This window comes from Cynocephalus volans, chromosome 11, assembly GCF_027409185.1.
Source record: "Cynocephalus volans isolate mCynVol1 chromosome 11, mCynVol1.pri, whole genome shotgun sequence".
Classification (NCBI taxonomy): Eukaryota; Metazoa; Chordata; class Mammalia; order Dermoptera; family Cynocephalidae; genus Cynocephalus; species Cynocephalus volans.
Window position 1 is genome coordinate 100221309 of NC_084470.1, and position 22877 is coordinate 100244185.

Here is a 22877-nt window from a genome sequence, read left to right on the forward strand (position 1 = left end):
TTTGCTCGGGGGACCTTCTGTGTGCAGAAACATTTACTAGAAAATATTTCTATATCTAATGTTCACTAAAATATTATTAAACATAAGTATGAGTTATTACTGAGTCACTAATCTTTTCACCTCCTCCTTTTTTGTTTACCAGCTAAAGCCAGGGGCCTACAATTGCAGATTTCCAGTGTGAAGTTTGAAGATGTTGGAGGCAATGATACGACATTAAAAGTTAGTTCCAAGTCAGAATTTTACCTCAAATGGTTATATTGCTAATCTGCTATGCAAACAAAGGCTTTGTTTCTAATATGAACTGGGTATAGAAAAGGAGACTAGCAAGGTAAGAAGGGCAAACCTGACCTGTACCCTTGAGAGGATTGAGAAATAAAAGAAACATATTCTGTTTAACTTTTTCACTATTTTAATTAAAGTGTATGTAAGATACATGCTTTATAAGTAATATTGTTTTAACAGCACAAATAATAATGGTTACTGTTTATTTTTAGTATCTACTCTGTTCTGGTTTCCATGCTAGTTACTTTTCATTATATCTTCAACTAGATACTATTACAGCTTATGAAGTGGAAGCTCATAGAGGTCATTGCTGAAGTCATACAGTAGGTACCAGAGACAGGATTCAAACTCAGGTCTAAGCCTAAAGCCTGCACTCTATTTGGCTGCTTCAAAGAATAGGTCATTTCATTCCACTTTGATTCTTTCTCTCTTGGGCTGTGAAAGACATCTTTTGTGCTTATTCCCTGCTAGGAAGTCTGCAAGATGCTCATACACATGCGTCACCCGGAGGTATACCACCACCTGGGCATCGTGCCCCCTCGTGGAGTTCTCCTTCATGGGCCACCAGGCTGTGGGAAGACACTACTTGCACATGCAATTGCTGGGGTGAGGCTTGCTGACACTTATTTGTCATTGTTGTTCTTTTTATTTGTTTTTGTTTTTCCTCTTTGGTCAACTTAAACCAGACCTGGCATCTCTCAGGAAGAGTGTAGTCATTGAGAACTGATCCCGACTTTATTATTCACCTCTTTCATGCTGCTGTTTGCAGGATTTTTAAAAAAGATGTACAATTGTTGTTTATATGACAAGGATTGGGTGGGCAGCAAAGTAATATAGGTGTGTTTACCCTTTTTTAAATGTGTAGTTTACATTTTCGTTATTTCTCTTTCCCATTAACCCAGTGGTTCTTAAGAGCAGTAAGAGTCATGTTTTTATACTTTTTAGTGTTAAAATATCCTTCCCAAGGGCCGGCCTGTGGCTCACTCGGGAGAGTGCAGCGCTGGGAGCGCCAAGGCCATGGGTTTGGATCCTATATAGGGATGGCCGGTGCGCTCACTGGCTGAGCGCGGTGCGGACAACACCAAGCCAAGGGTTACGATCCCCTTACTGGTCACAAAAAAAAAAAAAATCCTTCCTAAAATGGTAATAATAGACACTTATTTGTTAAAATAAAAAGTTAGCAACTTATTTTAGCCCTATCAGATTCTTGGTAGAGTGCTGCGCTGGGAGCGCAGCAACGCTCCCGCCGCGGGTTCGGATCCTATATAGGACTGACCAGTGCACTCACTGGCTGAGTGCCGGTCACGAAAAAACGACAAAAAAAAAAAAAAAAAAAAAAAAAAAGGAACTGTATTGGGCAGTAAAATGCACGATATCCAAGGAACTTCAATTAGAAGAATAGCATACTATACCAATTACGAATAGATTAATACTCTGTGAAAGAAAAATAACTTTAAAGGGGAACTTGGTTTGCTTCATTTTTGTTGCATAAATCTGTTGCATTACTATTGCATGCAAGACACTGGAATATAGTGGTAAATACCACAAACCCAGTTCTTTTTTTTTTTTTTTTTTAATGTTTTTTATTTTGGATTAAATCTTTGGAATCCAGGTATATTTTACACTCATAACACATGCACAATTCAACTCAGACTAGCCACACTTCAAGTGCTCAATGGCCACACATGGACAATGCTCCTCTCAAGATCCCAGACTTGATTTGAGGGCACACCATGCCCTCCAGGATTGCAAAGGTTAACCTAGGGCCTAGGCCTGGCTCTGGAGTGGGGGAAGTCCAAATTCAATTCTAATATGAGAGAGAGACATTAAACAGTCATTCATACAAATTAATGCTGTACATAGTAACAATTGTAATAAGTGGAAGACAGAAGAAGTGCAAAATGCTATCTAGTGTGTTGAGATACCCAAGTTAGTACTGGGGCTAAAGAAGGTATGGTTGAGGAAGTCAAATTTCAGGGTGACCAGGAGAATGAGTAAGAGTCAGCCAGACATGTTCCCGTTTGTGTTGATAGGACAGCAGTAGTTTCTCTTCCTTTTCTTAAATGAGCCTCCCTCCTTTGACTAATAACTGGGTTAGAGGGTGGGGAAATACTAACAGGGTGTGTATGAAATATGTGTCACAATCCTGCTAATTCCTGTCCAACAAGTAAATAACAGAATTGTTTCACTTCAGCCCTAAGAGGGGCGAAACATCTCTTGAGATTCAAGACTCTTTATTCAGATGAGATAACAGAGTTTTTTAGTGACATCTGTAAAATAAAACATATAGAAGGTATGTCCACTTAATGTATTGACATAAAACCAAATACTTAAATAATGTTTTTCATTGGGCCAGCACAAAAAGATGAAGTTTCCCAGGAAATTTGGTATTTTAAAACGTAATTTTGAGGGGATAATGGATAAAGGAACAGTAGGGAAGTTGAAATTTGAGTATTTGATCATTGTTTTACGTATTTGTGCATAGGAACTTGACCTGCCAATTCTGAAAGTAGCTGCTCCAGAGATTGTATCTGGAGTATCTGGAGAGTCTGAGCAGAAGCTGAGAGAACTATTTGAACAAGCTGTGGTGAGTCAGCTAATGACTAATGTCATGTGTTACCATAAGCATGTTTTCTGATGCTAGTATTTGTTAACCCATTCATTGGCCATTCTTTTGTAAACATGGTAATTGTGATGCATGATGGCTAAATGTTTAAAGTAGATTTGATGATACAGACTGTTGGACAAATAATCTGTTTCATCTTATATCAAACAAATGTAGTTGGTGAGAAGTTCTGAGCTATCATACCCAATAGTCATATATTAAAATATATTATCCTTGTGACATTTTTATTCAATTTATTTCTCTAAACTTAGGTTTAAACAAACAACTTGTAAGCAGTGTGAAATTTTTCCACAGTGTGAAAAATAAAAGCATCCATAAAAATGTCAGGATAAACTTAACTCTATTTTCATAATTGAAACTGCAGAAAGAAAATTCTGTTACTAAAGAAATTACAGATCAGATATTATCCTAATTGTAAATTGTGTTATTAAAAATTTGGGTGTTTAAGATAGGAAGATGATGTTTGTATCCAATTAGTTTTATCTTCAATATACTGTAATGGTTAAATGTCTATACTTTCCAATGAGAAAGATGGGTTCAAATCCTTGTGCCACCGTGCATGACCTTGGACAAGTGACTTAACCACTTTAACCCTCAGTTTCCTTACTAGTAAACTGGGGTAGTAATAATACCCAAATCTCATGGAGTTGTTGAGAGTATTGAATGAGAGGATTCATGTGCCCTGCACATAGCAAAAGCCCTGTAAATATTACCTATTACATTACATACAGTTGAGAAGTTACGAATTATCATGGTGGTTACAACTAAAAAATGATGAAAAGTTTAATTTTATGTCTGTATTTCCACCCAAAATATGTAGTGGCTGATGAACCTAGCCAATATAACTGCTAGAAGCCAATGTGAGATTAGAAGAGAAATTGTATTTTAGCAGTAATTGAGAAAAAAAATTTTTAAATAGCAAGAATGAAGAGGCCATCTATTTCGTTTGTTGGGTAGACTGACATTGAACAAAGGTGTGGGCAGCACAAGGAAGATGCAGAGAAAGGGTGGGAAGGGCAAAGCAAGGCTAAACTCTTCCAGCCATTACCTGTTTTCTAAAACTCATGCTCAATTCACTTGTTAAGTTGGCATGCATAGCCAGCGGACAAGTAGTAAGTTCTGTGTATGGTAAGCACAATGATGGATAAGGATAAAAGAAACAAATGGCATCTTTAGGTTGTTAGTTCTGTGTTTAAATCTTTCTGTAAATCAGTACTGAACCGTACAATGCCTGACAGTAGATGCTTAGTAGATATATGGTCCTTTTCCCTGATGAAAGTGAGTACAGTAAAGTATGTGCATCAGAGAACAAAAAGGTCAAAAAATCAAGTGGTTCTTTGTTGAAAACTGTTTGATTTTTTTAAGCTAAATTCTGATGACCATTACTTATTCTTACTTCCTTTTTTCCTATTCTGTTTTTCCCAGTCACTGATAAATACTAATGTGCTTGCTTTCTGAGACCTTTTTTCTCCCTACCTTGATTCTTGCAACTGTATAATGTTTCCAGCAGTCATAGGTGCTCTTTTGCAAACACTGTCATGAGGAGGGTTGGGGAAGAGAGCTGGCTAGGGATGTGCCAGATATCTTTCCCTTTAAAATGTGGTGGTCCTCGTGGTTTTGATATGTCTAGCCAGGCTGACAGTCTGACTCTAAGCATAATTCTTGTCACTCCTGACCACTGAATAACTTCTAGAGTATAAATCCAGATATTTTTCATTATATTTTTCATTTTTACTGATCCATATCTCTACTTTTTTTGTGGCAAAATATATATAACATAAAATTTACCATTTAAAATTTCTATTTATTTATTTAATTTACCATTTTAAACATTTTTAAGTGTACAGTTCTATAGCATTAAGTACATTTACATTGTTGTTTAACTGTCAGTACCTTTCATTTCCAGAACTTTTTTTTGTCTTCCCAAGCAGAAACTGTGTCTGTTCAACAACAGCTCCCCACTGCTTCCTCCCCAAATCGTTGGCAGGCACCATTCTACTTTCTATCCTCAGTGAGTTTGTGTACTCTAGCTACCTGATTTTTACGTCTTATTCTGTCTGAACCTTTTCTAGTTATTTCATACACTAATACACTGATGTATTAGAACTTTGCCATCCTTTTTTATTCAATGTAGTCTTTAAAAGAACCCTCTGGTAGTTTCAGTGTGGGATGATGAAAAAGTTCTTGGGTGATGGTTGCACAACAGTGTGAATGTACTTACTGACACTAAATCATACATTTATGGTTAAAATGGTAAATTTTATACATATTTTACCAGAGTATTTTTTTAAAAGCTTTTGGTGCTTCTTAAATTCCTCTTACAGCAGATTCTAGGAAAAACTTGGACATTTTTATGTTAGTAAAAACACTCATAACGTTTCTGTTTCGCTTGGATTTTCTGATTTAAAATTTATAAACTTATTGTTTATATTTCATAGCATAGCAAATATGTCTAATTTACAAAAGAATTTTAGTAGATTTATCAGAAAACATGGATTGATGAAAGACTATAAATGTGTTACCCTATTTGCAGTCTCTTACTGTCCTCTTTTAAGCATCTTGTTTCTCTTAAGTCAGATGAAAATCAGAAGTAATACACTGTGACCCACTTTCTTTTGGGTTATTCTTTTGGTGAATGATTCTTGAATGTTAAATTTTTAAAATATGCATATTTAACTATACTTCAGTATAGGGAATGTATTTATGATCATCTTTTCGTGGTACTTTTATTTCTAGTCAAATGCACCTTGTATCATTTTCATCGATGAAATTGATGCTATTACCCCCAAAAGAGAAGTTGCTTCAAAAGATATGGAACGAAGAATTGTAGCACAGCTTCTAACCTGCATGGATGGTCAGTTTAAAATAATTCATTTTAAGATAATAAATTTTTAAAAATAGTGTAAGTAATACATTAAGATATAAAACATTCAAAAAGAGTAAATCTCAAATAGTGTTAAAAAAGAAGTCTTTTTATAAAAGATTACACTATTTAATTTTTTAGTGTATATCTTATAGTTATTTTTAATGCATTTACATATATATACACATATATTAATGGATTGCTTTGCATTTTACAATACTGGGATTGTACCATACACGTTGTTTTGCAACTTGCTATTTGTACCTTAACAATATATCTTGGAAATATTGACATTTTAATGCATTTTTATTTACTTCTTTTTAACTGCTGTATGATATTCTTTAGGATAGATTTACCATATTCTATTTACGTATTCCACATTGACAGATATTTAAGTTGTTCTCAATATTTTGCTTTGCAACATAGTGCAGGGAATATCCTTAAATGGGTCTTTTTGGTACACATGTATTTTTTTTTTTTTTTTTTTTTCCAGTTCATTATTTTTTTTTTTTTTTAATTTTATTTTGTCGATATACATTGTGGCTGATTATTGCTCCCCATCACCAAAACCTCCCTCCCTTCTCCCTCCCCCCTCCCCCCCAACAATGTCCTTTCTGTTTGCTTGTCATATCAACTTCAAGTAGTTGTGGTTGTTATATCTTCTTCCCCCCCCAGCCGTTTTGTGTGTGTGTGTGTGTGTGTGTGTGTGTGTGTGTGTGTGTGAATTTATATATTAATTTTTAGCTCCCACCAATAAGTGAGGACATGTGGTATTTCTCTTTCTGTGCCTGACTTGTTTCACTTAATATAATTCTCTCAAGGTCCATCCATGTTGTTGCAAATGGCAGTATTTCATTCGTTTTTATAGCTGAGTCCATTGTGTAGATGTACCACATTTTCCGTATCCACTCATCTGATGATGGACATTTGCACATGTATTTTTTTTAGGATAAATGCTAGAAATTGAATTGATGGTTGATGATTATACATTTTAAGTGCTCATAAGACATGGGAAATTGCCTTACACAAAGATCTTGCCATTTACATTTCCACCAACACTATATGAGAAGTCTTCCTTTTTCCAGATCCTTGGCAACACTGAATCTTATCAATTGTTTTAATTTTTTGCCAGTCTGATGGATGAAAATTGATATCTCAGTTTGTTTAACTTGCATTTCCCTGATTACCATTGAAGTTGAGCATCTTTCCATTTTTTTTGTGACTATTTATATTGATACAATCTCCAAAAATCCCTTTTCTCAACCTTTGCCCATTGTTTTATTGAGTTGTCTTTTTAAAATTGATTTGAGGTAGTATTTTTTAAAAATATACTGTGGAAACAAATCCTTTGTTAAATATATTGCATTATCTCCTCCCTGTCTATAAATTGTTTTCCAATTTTGTTTAATGGTTGATAGATGCAAATTTGGAGGGAAGGAATCAGAACCTTTGGAACTAGATCCTACCTACTTTGAAATAGTACATATTTTGTGTTCCTTGTGGTTCCAGATTGCAGGTTGCTTATTCTGCTGTTTTGTTTTCATCTAAAATTTTCTTGCCATGTTTTTGAAGTCCATATTCTTAGAAAAATCTTTCATGGCTTCCTGCTGGCTAAAGAATAAACTGTATAAACTCCTCATGACTTAATTAGTATCTTACTACCTTCCTATTACCTGTGATGGAGTACAGCCTCAGACTCCCTGCTGTTAATCCTGGTTCAGTTGAGAGAAATAATACTTAGGAAAGAAAAACTTGAGTCCCTGCATTCTGTCCATTCCTAAAACTTTATCTCTAGATTAAGCCAGAGCAGCTGAAGACTATATTGTATCCCCATCACACATTAAGCTCATCAGTCTCTTCTGAGACACACACTACCTTGTCTTCCTCAGCTCCCTGTTGTTAGACTGATCACCCTGCCTGTATGTACCATGCATATTTGAATGGCTGTGCTTTCACACATACTATTTCTTCCACATAGAATTCCATGAACATGTACCTCTGCTTATTAAAATCATATTCACCCTTCAAGGCTATTCTGAAATGTTACCTTCTCCACGAACCTTCCCTCATTCTTCTGTTGGAATTCATAATATCCTACCTGTATTACATGGTGCTTTGTTTCTTCCCATTATTATATTTCACAAAACTTGTCTTAGGCCTTTTTTTCTTAATTACACACTTAATGTTTCTCAATAGGTTGTGAACTGCTGAGGACAAAGTTAGTATTTTATTTATCTTACTCACACCTTCTACATATTAGACATTTAATAAATATTAGTTTTATATATACAGGTGTACCTTGGACATATTGTGGGTTCAGTGCCAGACCACTGTAATAAAGCAGATATAGCAATAAAGCAAGTCACAAATTATTTGGTTTCCCACTGCTTATAAAAGTTATGTTTATACTATACTGTAGTCTGCCAACTGTGCAATTGTAATATGTCTAAAAAAATAATGTACCTACCTTAATTTAAGAATATTCTATTGCTGGGCCGACCCTGTGGCTCACTCGGGAGAGTGCGGCGCTGGGAGCACAGTGGCGGGAGCGCTAAGGCTGCGGGTTTGGATCCTATATAGGAATGGCCGGTGCGCTCACTGGTTGAGCACGGTGCGGGTGACACCACGCCAAGGGTTATGATCCCCTTACCGGTCACAAAAGAAAAAAAAAAAAAAAGAATACTCTATTGCTAAAAAACGCTAATAATCATCTGCGCCTTCAGTGAGTCATAATCTTTTTGCTAGTGAAGGGTCTTGCACTGATGTTGATGGCTGCTGACTGATCGAGGTGTTAGTTAGGGTGGGCAGTGGCAATTTCTTAAAATAAGATAGCAGTGAAGTCTACCACATTAATTGACTCTAACTGTCATGAAAGATTTCTCTGTAGTATGCAGTGCTGTTTGATAGCATTTTACCCACAGTAGAACTTGTCTCAAAATTGGAATCATTCTTTGCAGACCCTGCCTCTGCTTTATCAACTCAGTTTATGTAATATTCTAAGTCCTTTGTTGCCATTTCAACAGTGTTCACAGCATCTTCACCAGGAGTAGATTCCATCTCAAGAAAACACTTTCTTTGCTCATCGATAAGAAGCAGCTCTTCATCCATTAAAGTTTTATCACGAGATTGCAGCAATTCAATCGCATCTTCAGGCTCCACTTCTAATGCTAGTTCTCTTGATATTTCCACCCCATCTGTAGTTACTACCTCCACTGAAGTCTTGAACCCCTCAATGTCATCCATGAGGGTTTGGAATCAACTTCTCCCAAATTCCTGTTAATGTTGATATTTTGATCTCCTCCTGTGAATCATGAATGTTCTTAATGGCACCTAGAATGGTGAATCCTTTTCAGATAGTTTTCAATTTACTTTGCCCAGTTTCATTAGAAGAGTCCTTATCTATGGCGACTATAGCCTTACGAAATGTATTTCTTAGATAAGATGACTTAAAAGTCAAAATTATTCCTTGATCCATAGGCTGTAGAATGGATGTTGTGTTACCAAGCATGAAAACAACATTAATCTCCTTGTACATCTCCATCAGAGCTCTTGGGTGACTAGGTGCATGGCCAATTAGCGATATTTTGAAAGGAATCTTTTTTTCTGAGCATTGGGTCTCAACAGTGGGCTTAAAATATGCTATAAACAGATGGCTTGGTTGTTACATTTATAGATCATAGGCAAAGTAGATTTAGCATAATTCTTAAAGGCCCTAGGATTTTCAGAATAGTAAATGAACATTGGATTCAACTTTAAGGCACCAGCTGCATTAGCCCCTACCAGGAGAGTAAGCCTGTCCTTTGAAGCCAGGCATTGACTTCTCCTCTCTAGACATGAAAGTCCTGGATGACATCTTCTGCCAGTAGAAGGCTGTTTTGTCCACATTGAAAAATCTAGACACCACCTAGCATAGCCACCTTCCTCAATGATCTTAGCTGGATCTTCTAGGTAACTTGTTGCAGCTTATATATTGGCACTTGTTGCTTCACCCGGCACTCTGATCTTATGTAGACAGCTTCTTTTTTTTTTTTTTTTTTTTAAATTTTATTTTGTCGATATACATTGTGGCTGATTATTGCTCGACAGCTTCTTTTCTTAAACCTCATGAAACAATTTCTACTATTTTCAAACTTTTCTTCTGGTACTTCCTTACCTCTCTCAGCCTTCACAGAATTAAACAGAGTTGAGGCCTTGCCCTGGATTAGATTTTCACTTAACGGAATGTTGCAGCTGGTTTGATCTTCTATCCAGACAACTAAAACTTTCTCCATATCAGTAATAAGGTTGTTTTGCTTTCAAATTATTTGCTGGAGTAGTGCTTTTAATTTCCTTCAAGGGCTTTTTCTTTGCAGTCACAACTTGGTTATTTAGTCCAAGAGGCCTAGCTTTTATTTTCTAGCTTTTGACATGCCTTCCTCACTGAATTTAATCATTTCTAGCTTTCGATTTAATGTGAGAGATGTGTGGCTCTTTCACTTGAACACTTAGAAGCCATTGTAGGGATATTAATTGACCTGATTTCAATATTGTGTGTTTCCGGGAATAGGGAGGCCCAAGGTGAGGGGGAGAGACAGGGGAGTGGCTGGTTGGTAGAGCAGTCAGAACACACACAACATTTATCAGTTAAGATCACTGTCTTACATGGATGCAGTTTGTGGTGCTCTAAAACAGTTATGATAATAGCATCAAAGATCACTGCTCACAGATCACCATAACAGCTTTAGCAATAATTTAGAAGTTTGAAATATTGCGAGGGTTACTAAAATGTAACACAGACAAACAAAGTGAGCACATGCGGCCAATAGACTTGCTTGACGCAGGCTTGCCACAAACCTTCAACATGTAAAAATTACAGTATCTTCAGAGCACAGTAAAGCAAAGGGCAGTAAAAAGAGGTATCCTTGTATATTGCCATCAAAATGTATCCTTTCTCTAACCATTCAATGATTAATGTAAGCATTACTACCCTCAATGTCAAGTGTCTTGTTCAACTCTTGTTCTGTTTCTGGTTCTTACTAGATCTAAATCATGTGGCTGCTACAGCTCAGGTCCTAGTTATTGGAGCTACTAACCGACCAGACTCATTAGACCCTGCTTTGAGACGTGCAGGAAGGTTCGACCGAGAAATATGCCTAGGTATACCAGATGAAGCATCCAGGGAAAGGTATACTCTTATAGAATGAACTTTGTATGCCACTAACTTTTCTGAACTGAATGCTTTGAAAGTAAGGGGTGAGAAATACCACGTAGCTTTTTCTTTCTCTTATTGTTTCTTTTTGTACCAGTGAAATTGATTTGGAAAGGAAAAAGTCCACATTAATATATGCTTAAGAGGCTGGCCCGTGTCTCACTCGGTAGAGTGCGGTGCTGATAACACCAAGGCCACGCGTTCGGATCCTATATAGGGATAGCCGGTTTGCTCACTGGCTGAGCGTGGTGCTGACAACACCAGGCCAAGTGTTGAGATCCCCTTACCGGTCATCTTTAAAAAAAAAAAAAAAAAAAAAAAAATATATATATATATATATATATATATATATATATATATATATATATATATATATATATATGTGCTTAAGAAAACAATTTATTCATCAATAGGATAATTGCTTTAGGTCGTTTTTTTCAGTAGTGATAGTGGACTTATGTATTCATACTCATTTACCTTATTTAACGATGGCTTGTGTTTTTTAGTTGGCTGACCAGCTTAGGAACAGGGCCTAGAGTTATGGAATAGAGCACTGCCATCTGGTTCACTTATAGGTTAAATCTTAGTACCACACTTTAACCTATTATCCTGCCTAAGACCACAGGCCCTGTGACAAATAATGAGATGGCAGCAGAGAGTCAAGAGCTATCTGTATTTGCTGCAGGACCAGCTTTCCTAGTAATTGGGGTTGCATGTCCATAGTGCAAATAAATATCCACCAATATATAAAAATATATAAAAATATAACTTGATAACCAAAAATATCTCAGGAAGAACTGTTCAGGTAATGGCGTAGAATCTAGTTAAGAAATGTTCTGAAATGTCATATTTACAATGGCTTTTGGCTTAAGTTAATGACACTAAAGCTGGTATACATGATTGCCAGCAGCTTTTAGGAAAAGTGGTAAATATTGAAAGGAAATAGTTATAGGGACAATGAAAAAGGGGAAAGATGGAGAAAAAAGAGAATTCACAAATGATCAGAAAGCACTATGGGTGGGAAAAATACTCCACAGGGTGGAGCCTGTGCCATCTTTCCCTTCTTCCCAGTGGTTGATGTATATTCGCCTTTTTATTATTTGGCAATTTCTTCTTAAGCTATTCAATTCATGGTTCTTTATATGTATGCTAATTACATTCTCATATGTGTGTGTGTGTGTATATGTGTGTGTGTGTGTGTGTGTGTGTGAATATATAAATATATACTCTCTTTAGTTACTCAACCATCCAGGTTTGTTTACTAACATGTTTATACCTGCAGCAAAATAATAATATTTAATATTTAAGTTGCCGATATTATTCAGCAAACATATATAGAGCATATAGTAAGTATATATACCACTGTGGTAGGTAATGTGAGGCATGTAAAGAATTATAAGTCCCTGCTTTGAGGTGCTTACAATTCAGTAAGAGAAATAAGGCCAATATTCATTAATTGAGAGAACTATTGTTTAAGCACCTGTAGTACACCAAGGAGGCACAGTACTAGGTGATATAGACTCTACTTTGAGTAATCAGAAGCCTGCTGAATACAAAAGGGCAAGGACAGGGTCTTCAGGAGTGTACATCAAGTGACACCATCATAGTCTGGATGTTCTGAAAGGCTTCCCTGAGGTTGCTGAGACTTGAATAATAAATAGCAATTAACTGATCACATGATGGTGAGAGTATTCCACAGAGAAATAGCATGTGTAAAGGCACTGAGGTGACTGAGAACTCAGTATGTTCAGGAAGCTGGAAGAAGAACAATGTGGCTAGAGTTCAGAGAGTGCAGAAGAGACATGGTAGAGAGGACAGTCTAGAGAGATGTACAGAAGCAGTTCACATATTCCTTGGTAAGTATTTCAGACTTATGTGAGTGCTGGCAAAGGATTAAAGCAATTAAATTAAGCAGGACAGTGTTGGAAACAGATTTTTGTTATGAAAACCTCACTGTAGCCGCAGTGTGAGGAATGGATGACAGGACAGCGAGAATGGGTCAGGTAGCCCAGGGAGGAGGTTATTGTGGTATCCAGAGGTGATGTTGGGTGGGCTTAGAAGGTAGGAGTATGTACAGAGACAGCTGGAGTAATCTGGAGACATTTAGGAGGTAGACTCAGTGTTGTGTTTTTCAATAGAATATATGTGTGGGGAGGTGGGAACTGTCAGGCAGTGTTTAGGACTGAGGTATAGCAAGAGGGAAATATTCTCAAGTTTCTGACTTAAGCATGTGTGTGGATGGTATCTTTTTGAGGGGATGGGACATAGTAGAGGAAAAGCCGGTTGCAGAAGGGGACTTGGGGATGGATGGAGACAGTAAAGTCAGCTGAGTTAGAGGTACTTGTGGGATGTCCAACGAGTTGTCAAACTGGCAATTGGACAAATGAGTCTGGAGTTCCAAGAAGATAAAGATTTGGGAGCCATCAGTGTATTGATGTCAGTTGAAGTTATGAAAGTAGATGAGATTGTCCAGAGAGTGTGAAGAGTACTCATTCAGGCTGGGACAGGCTCAAAGAGGCTAACAGGCTAAGGATATAGAAGGATATAGAAGCAGCCAGAGGTGGGGAAGAAGATATAACAACCACAATTACTTGAAGTTGATACAACAAGCAAACAGAAAGGACATTGTTGGGGGGGAGGGGGGGAGGGAGAAGGGAGGGAGGTTTTGGTGATGGGGAGCAATAATCAGCCACAATGTATATCAACAAAATAAAATTAAAAATAAATAAATAAATAAATAAATTTTAAGAAAAAATAAACTAACAAAAAAAAAAAAAGAAGAAGCAGCAGCCAGAGTATTTGGAAAACAAGAGAATGTTGAGTAATGGAAGCCAAGGAGGAATGAGAAGTCATGCTAGTGAGAGGTCAAGCAAGCGTGTGCTGAAAATTTGTTTTTCGAATTTAGCAACCTTCAGGTCACCAGTGACCTCAACAAAATGCTGTTTGATTAGAATGATGATGGTAAAATCCAGGTTGGAATGGTTGAGGAATACGTAGGAAGTGAAGAAATTAGAATGGTAAACTCCCACAATTGAGTTAAGGGAAGCTGGCTGTACAGGAGAGAGGAGATAAGGTGGGCGCTGCCTGTGGTAGACAATGGGTTGTCAAAAGGGAAACTTTTTTTAGGATAGGAGAAGCTTGAGTATGTTGAAGTGTTGATGGGAAAGAGCAAGTGGGAGCAATGGGAATTCAGAGCTTATGTATAAGGTACTGGCCTTAGAATGAGGGATACTTCTGTTGAAATGATAGTAAAGGGGGAAGGAGGGTCTGGAGGCAGCAAGTAGGCATATCAGTGTGGTACTTGAAAATTGAGGGTGTTTTCTCTGTGAAGTAGAAAGTGAGATCATCTGATGAAAGGGAGGGTGGATTTTGGATGGTTAGAGATTTGAGGAGGATGAGGGTCTGACATTATTTTCTTGGATTAATTTGAGATGAGCTGACTAGAATAACAGGATTGTTGGGCAGTGGTTAGGATTAAGATATAGAACAGCACCGGTAGGCCTGGTTTTATGATTTTCCTTCCCAAGTAATCCTCAACTGTGTAGGTCCAGGAAAGGAAGAAGTAGAGATTTAAAATTTAGGTTAAAAAGAAAAAAGAAGAAAAAAAAAAAGACTATGGACTCTAAGCTGTAAAAAATAGTGTTTAGAACCTACTGAGGTGCAAGCAAGGACAGGCACGTAGAAGCACTTGAGCACATAAGCTAGAAGGTAGGAGACTCTGTGCAGAGTGAGATGTTTGAGAGAATGATTTCAGCGGTGGACCAGATCAAGGTGATGATAAGGTCCAGGGTGTGACAGCAAGATAAAGAAGTGGGGAAGTGGTCAGACATGGGTGGAACAGGGTGGCAAGGCAATGAGCAGGTGCCAGAACTTAGTGGCAATGAAGAAGTTATCCCAGCTCTGCCTCATATTACCTTGTGCCTTGTTCTAGGTATTTAACATTTCCAAGCTTTAATTTATTCATCTGTAAAATGGTAATAATGCCCTAGCTTAAAGGCTTTTTATGAAAATTGAATTAATGTAACCCAGCACAGTGTCTGAGACATAGAAATCCCCCACCCCCCCACACACACCCGAAACATGACCGGTAAGGGGATCTTAACCCTTAACTTGGTGTTGTCAGCACCATGCTCTCCCAAGTGAGCCACGGGCCGGCCCCTAGAAAATTTTCTTTAAAGGAAGCTATTGATATTTTTCCAAACCTTAAAAGCATTTTATTGTGGAAAACTTTTGGCGTACACAAAAGGAGACCCATATATTTGTTCCAGTTCCAGTTGCTGAAAAACCACCCCAAAATTTAGTGGCTTAAAACAACAATCATTTTGTTGTCTGTCACAATTTCTGTGGATCAAGAATTTAGAAGGACCTCAGCTAAATGGTTGTCTCAGGGTCTCACATGGTTTCAGTAGCTGGAGCTAGAACATCGTGGGAGCTTAGAGTGGTGAGGTTATGCATATCCATCTACCTATCTGATCTTTCTTGTCTATCTGTATATCTACATCCAATCTAATTTCTCCCTATCCTTTGTCTTCTGGTCAGCTCAGGGCCTCTCCTTGCGGGACCTTTGGGCTTCCTCATAGCCAGGCAGTCTTGGGGTGATAGGATGCTTACATGGCAGCTCGGCATGAGGGTTCCAGTGAACCAGGCTGAAGCAGCATTTCTTGTTTTGACCTAGCCTTAGAAGTCACAAAGCATCAATTCACTATACCAGACGTTGATCAGTCACTAAAATTGGCCCAAATTCAAGAACAGACTATATAATAGTCTCCTCTCCCTTTTTTTTCCCTCCGTGCTATTTTATTTGTGGAAGAAAAACCAGGTCACTGTCCTGTAAGATTTCCCACTTTCTGGGTCTGGCTGATAGCATTCTTGATGTGTCATTTAACTTGTTCTTTTATTCTCTGTATTTCCTGTGAACTGGATGTTAAATATAAGGGTTTGATTAGATGAGTGTTTTACCCTTGCAGCAAAATCCTTCCTGAGGTGCTACTGTGTACTTAGTGTGCATCATGTCAGGAGACTCAAAAAAAAATGTCCCATTTGTAGTGATGTTAATATTGGTCAATGAGTTTAAGTATTTTTCGAATCCTTTGGTTGCTACTTCACTAACCAGAATTTTCGAGATTGATAAAATCTTGGGTGAAATGGCTATAAAAAATGCAAAGAAGGCTTGGACTTCTTTTCGGTAACTTATTTCAAGCCACATTTGGGAAACCTAAGAAGTTTTAATTTCTGAATCTGCATATTTTGGGACCCTACACCAGTGGTGGTCCACAGATAAAATGATGCTTCTTCACACTAATGCTTATAAAACATTCTTAATGTATGTATAATCAGGTCTGTCTTTATTTTTCTGGGGCTTTGTGGAGTATGTAATATTATAAAGAATCATTTTATTTATCCTTTGTAATGTTTAATTAATTTCACAGAAGATAATGTTTTCCATTCTTTAAGCTTGAAGAGTTTTTAAAGTGGTATTTGATACACGTTAAGCTAATATGAGCATTTTTAATGAAAAGTTTGCTGTACCCTCTTTTACGTTGGATCTCGAATGTGAGCCCCATGTGTGTGAAACCATGTCTTTCTTGTCTTTGTAGATTCAGCCCCTGGCCCAACACAAGGGTTGTTGTTTTTTTAATCTGTCCTCTTATGAAAATGTTTTTATTCTCTTACAGGATGGGTTTTTTTTTTTTTTTTTTAGTTTTAGTTTTTTATCAAGGTAGTATGTGCACATAGTTCAAAAGCCAAATACTGATAATTGGCTTTTTAAAAAAAACAACAGTTCTCTATCCACTTTCCTCCTGCCATTTTATACCAAAGAAGCAGTCACTTCCAAATTTTATAGCTGTTCTAGCACTTACTGTCACATTTCTGAATAATACTCTTGTTTCTTGGTCCATCAGTGTTGATCATTTCCCATTGATTTTCTGTTATGATACACGAAGAGTTTACCCTATTTTATAAAATACTTTTCTTTTGCCATTTTCAAATATAGTTGTATTATGAATTTTGATTGTATACATATTTAGCATCTTCATTTCTTATTTGTATAGATATTGTTCACTCCTGATTCAAGTAATTTACTATAATCACATTTCCTTTCTTTACCTTTTAAGTTTTTCTACAATTCATAATTGCCCTACTTCAAAAATTTTCTGGCTCATAATGTGGTTAATGTCTCTCAAAGCATTTTATTTTTTGCCTGGACAAACCTATTAGATAATCTGCAGGTTCCAATTTTCCTTCTTGGAGACATCCTTCTGGGGACACTTTTGTCTTCATTTCAATCTGGAGTGATGGCTCATGGGGCCTGCTACATGATATTTGTCCTGGAATGTCCTTTTGCTGGCATCCAGGGAATTCCATTGGCCGCTTTCCTATCTTGGATCACCTGTTTCCTAGAACCTGTATTGTCGTTTTTTCTTGATTTATTCCCCTCTTTTGTGAAAGCACATCTCCCAGTAATGGGATATGATATGTGAGGGTAAAATGTCGGATCTTTGCATCCAAAAATACCTTTTTTCCTATTCTTATATTTGATTAATGTAGAATTCCCTCCCCAGAAAAATTATTAAAAATAATTTTCCTTAATAATTTTGACAGCAGAGGGCTGGCCAGTTAGCTTAGTTGGTTAGAGCACAGCCTTATAACCCCAAGGCCATGGGTTAGGATCCCTGTACCAGCCAGCCACGAAAAAAAAATTTTTTTTGACAGCAAAGTTTCATTGCTTCATTGTCAGTGTTGAGAAATCCAGTATCCTAATAACCAATGTTTTTGTATATCACTTCTCCTTTCTGGAAGTTTTTCAAATTTTATTTTAACCCTAATGTTCTAAAATGTCACTAGCATGAATGTTTTTCATTTATCATGCTGGGCAGTCTGTGGAATCTTATAATATGGAGCCCATGTCATTCATTTCTGGAACTGTTTTGGTGTTAATTTCTTTAGAAATCTTTTCTACACTATTTGCTCTATCAGGAATTCCTGTTATTCAGATTCTGGACCTTCTGTATTTCTATATTTCTGGATTCTCCTGTATTTATGTCTTTTCTTTTCCATGTTTATATGTTAGACTTCTGTTACTTTTTGTTTTTTTCTATTCTCTCTGTTTCCTCTGAGTTTCTTTTTTTCCCCCTGCATATGTGTACATGTTGTTCGTTTTGGGCTGTCTTATATTATAATGAGAGACAGTGAGAGATAACACGTAAAGTCAGATCAACAGTACCTGGTATGTAGTACGTCTTGATAATTGAGAGCTGCTATCGTTATTTCATGTTGGCAGTTTTCCTCGAATGGCAATCCTTGTTTGTCCATTCTTATTTTAAGAGTGAGGCTGATTAGACATCTGCAGTACAATCTGCTTTGCTGGAGCGTAAGTGCCATTATAAAGCAGTGAGATGACCAGCTAAGTTTTTAACTAGAGAACTTCAAATATCAATTTCTGTAGATCCTTTGTGTTGGGTCAGTTCAGATTTTTTGGAAAAGGATCTTCAGACGACACTGTGGGGCTATAAATCTGGCTGCTGGTTCTGACATGGGCAAGGGAAGGAGACTGAGGAACTGCACACACGATGCTCATACGTGGACTTTGCCCTGTCTTCCTGATAGGGTTGATTTTATGGTTGTCCACAAACCTGGAGCTTCTCTTCCTTCCCTGGTTCAGTTTCACCAGAGAGCAGATTTCTGGTATTCTGGTTGGGTGGGTAGACTGCGTGCGAGGTCTTAAATACTTTTTATGCAGATTTTCATATAATTCCTGTGTTTTCAGTTCCCTGTCTTGGCTCAGCTTTCTGTAGTTCAGCACTTTGATGCCTCCATTCTTTCTGAGTCTGGAGCTCCATTAGGCAGATATGCATGCCTCTCATTAGTGACCTCTCGGCAAAAGGTTAATTTTTATTTTGTCTCCTCTACTAGATCATTTACCACTCTCCATCCATCTTCTTTCTTCAAAAACTGTGGTTCTAGACCACAGGTAGGGGCTGGCCGGTTAGCTCAGTTGGTTAGAACACAGTGTTGTAATACCAAGGTCAAAAGTTCAGATCCCTATATCGGCCAGCTGCCAAAAAACAAACAAACAAAAGATTACAAATAATCAAATATCTATTAGTTTATACTCATATAAATAAATGCTTGAATTACTCAATAAATGGGTGAAAATGGAGAAGTCTCTGGTGCAGAAGAATTCCAAATAATTTATGTTATTAAATTAAATTACCTTAAAGAGGGTGGAATATAACACCCCACTCATTAGGTGTGAGCTGTGTATAGTGACTTCTTCCCTAACAGTACTGGGGGTGGAGAGTAATTTTATAGTGGAAAAGCTTTCAAACACTTTCTCAAACCAGGAGACCAAGGTTAACATCCACAGATATGAGTCATGTATGATAGTGTGTGTCTCCTTGACAGGATGTGATGAGAAGATCCCTTTACCTCTGTGGTCGTCCTCCCAAAACACATTACCCCAGGCTAAACATGAGAAAAACTCAGACAAATCCCAGCTGAAGGACATTCTATAAAACACTGGGCCAGTAATCCTCGAAACGGTTCTTAATAATAGGAGAGGAGTGTGGGATATATAGAACTCTCTGTACTATCTTCTCAGTAATTCTGTAAATCTAAAACTGTTCTAAAATTTAAAGCTTATTTTTTAAAAAATTAGCTAAAACTTATCCTGTTTATTAGTCAAATGAATTATAAAACTTGGACCATTTATTTTGGGAATCCCTGATAATTTGAATCTTTGTAGGGATTTATAATATTTAGTGCATCAGCCAGAGCTGACACAGAGACCCAAGTTGAGTGGACTTTTTCTTCTTTGGTAATAAAATTTGCATACACCAGGACCCCCAAAATATAACTTTCCTTGAATATCTCATATCAGCATGAACACCTCTCTTTATGTGGAACCACACTGAAGCCTACAGCCTGAGATAATATTGGTAGCTTAAATACCTCTTCAAAAATACAGACCGATCCTCTTGCGGCAAATTCTCTGCAGTACTTCCAGAATAGGCTGGGTTAGGCTGGCTGGTTAGCTCAGTTGGTTAGAGCCTGGTGCTGATAATACCAAGGTCAAGGGTTTGAATCCCCATGCTGGCCAGCTGCCCAAAAAAAAAGAAAAGAAAAAGGAAAGAATAGGCTGGGAAAGAAAAGATTACAGATAATCTCCTAGTTTCTTTGACCCTGGAGTTTGTGCTTCTGTTTCTTGTTGTTTTGTTCCAGGGGGAGGAAGTGTTGCTTCACCATCTTGAAATTGTAAATCTCTAAGTGGTTGCTTTCCCCAGCTTTGGAGATTCCCAATATGATAACCAGAAACACCCATATTTTTTCAGAAATAGACTGTAACTAAGAAAAAGACAATATTTTCTGTTAGCCATTTTTTATACATCCAAAATTTTCTTAATATTCTTGTGTAAATTGGGTCTGTGTCTTTTGGAAATGGTTCTATAATAGAACCTTTTCTTTGTTCCCACTGTTCAGAATATCTCAGTGAATCATTTTTTTTTGTCCATAATATTTATCTGCTTCTATTCTGTTCATTTCCATGATCCCAAATGGTTTTTCTGTAATTTATTTTATTAGCTTGGCATTTGAAAATATTAGTCTCCCCTGTAAATTTGGAAATTTCAAAATATGTTTGCTTGGGCTGACCCATGGCTCACTCGGGAGAGTGTAGTGCTGATGGCATTGAGGCCACAGGTTCAGATCCCCATATAGGGATGGCCGGTTAGCTCACTTGGGAGAGCGTGACAACACCAAGTCAAGGGTTAAGATCCCCTTACTGGTCATCTATTAAGAAAAAAAAAAAACATTTTCTTGTCTAAGTTAGCATATAATATAACAGTATGTAAATAATAAATAAATTTATTGGGCACTTACTATGGATCGGTGCTTTGCATGTATTTATTTACAACTACCCTATAAGTAAGTGCCACTATAATATATATTTAACAAATGAGAAAACTAAAGCATGGAGATGAAATAACTGGCCCAGTTTATACCAAGTGACAGAGCTAGTCAAACTCATGCTGTCCGGCTTCAGCCTTTCATCCTGAATATCTTTACTGCTTTTCAGTTTTTATTCAGGCTGGCCAGTTAGCTCAGTTGGTTAGAGCTTGGTGTTATAACCCCAAAGTCAATGGTTCAGATCCCTGTCTCTGTCAGCTGCCCCCCCTTAATTAATTAATTAATTTTTAAAAATTAAATTTAATTAAAAATTATCTAATTTAAAATTAAAATTAATTAATTAATTAATTTTTATTCAATATGTCTTACTAGAAATTGTTCGAGGTATTCCTTTAATGATAATTATCTAGAAGTCCAGATTTCATTGACACATACCACATTGCCAGTTGAGTTATTTTATTTTATTTTTTTTTCAAAAGATGACCGGTAAGGGGATCTTAACCCTTGACTTGGTGTGGTCAGCACCACGCTCACCCAGTGAGCGAACCGGCCATCTGTATATGGGATCCGAACCCGGGGCCTTGGTGTTATTAGCACCGCACTCTCCCGAGTGAGCCACGGGCCGGCCCGCCAGTTGAGTTAAACAAAATTTTTCTCACACGAGATACAGGAATGAACAACAGGTAAAGATAAAGTTGGGAAAGTAACTGTCCTTATATAAAATTGGATGTTAACTTATATATCAAGAGAACTTTTGGTAATGAGTAAAATTAATGGTTTATTTGAATGTGGAGGCTTTTATTTCTAGTTAGATGTCTATTTACTCTAAAAGTACCCCAATAAGTTATTTATCTTATTTCTTCTGTAATATAAAATTCATAAAGGCAGAATATTTTTTTAAAAAGCCTTTTTATTCCTAACAGCACTTAGCATAGTTCGGAACAAAGCCCATATTTACTATAATCCTTTCTGGGATAAAGTGGGGCATATAATAGTGATTTAGCATTTGTTGAGTGATGAACTGTTTGATCTGATATAATTCCCATTAAGATACTGTTGACAGATGAAAGACTTCGTGTAAATATATTCAGTGACTTCTTTTTACTTTTAGATTAAGAATCTGAAATTTTTTCCATGTCTTTTCTACAGGATACTTCAAACTTTGTGCAGAAAACTGAGACTTCCTGAAACCTTTAATTTTTGTCACTTAGCACACCTAACACCAGGTTTTGTTGGTGCTGATCTGATGGCCCTCTGCCGAGAGGCAGCCATGTGTGCAGTCAATAGGGTCTTAATGAAGTTACAGGAGCAGCAGAAGAAAAGTCCTGAGGTTGAAGGTTTGCTGTCTGAAAGAGGCCTGGAGGAGAGGCTGGGGACTGAGCTCACTTCTGAAACTCAGGTGCTTTCTGTAAAGTCACCTTAGACTGTCCTCTAAATGTTCTTTATGTTATCTTACATTCAAGCAAGTGTCAATATAGTTGAGATTTATGAGTTCCTGTTTTATTGGCATTTTATCTATAGAATAATTATTAGTTATATACAAAATGTCTATAATTTCAAAAGTACAAATTGTTTTTTGGGTTTTTTTTTTTTTAGTTCATTCTGAATAAATTCATTTTACAGTAATGGTTATGAAATTCTAGAGTGGTGTTGGCAGACTGTGCTCTACCTGCCCACTACCTGTTTTTGTACTGAAACACAGGTGGCCAGCTGCAAAAGAAAAAAAAAAAAAGGATTAAAAAAGAAGAAACACAGTCATGCTCTTTTTTTTACTTACTGTCTGTTTCTGCTTTTGTGCTTCACAACAGAGTTCACACAGGAGTCCTTGCAGCAGAAACTGTATGGCCCGATGTTTACTATCTGGTTCTTTAAAGAAAAAGTTTGCCAACTCTTGTTAGAGCATTGGCATTTCATTATATTTCCTGGTTAACTTTTGTTTAGGCAGACTAGGATAGTCTGCTGATACAACCAAATCCTTGAACCTAGTTGCAAACAACTCATCCTTTGAATGT

General features: G+C 37.0%; 1 protein-coding gene across 6 annotated transcripts in view; it reads left to right on the forward strand.

Moving 5' to 3' along the window:
- Positions 1-22877, forward strand: part of NVL (nuclear VCP like) — a 105525-nt gene that overhangs the window by 20708 nt on the left and 61940 nt on the right. For all 6 annotated transcript variants that reach the window (XR_010024889.1, XR_010024890.1, XM_063114560.1 and 3 more), the window contains 6 exons: positions 143-219; positions 754-888; positions 2768-2869; positions 5645-5762; positions 10791-10935; positions 22015-22264. Coding sequence is in view for 4 of the 6 variants with exons in the window: in XM_063114560.1 (XP_062970630.1) it covers positions 143-219; positions 754-888; positions 2768-2869; positions 5645-5762; positions 10791-10935; positions 22015-22264 (827 nt within the window). In the remaining 2 variants the exon portion in view is untranslated. The remainder of the gene's footprint in view (positions 1-142; positions 220-753; positions 889-2767; positions 2870-5644; positions 5763-10790; positions 10936-22014; positions 22265-22877) is intronic.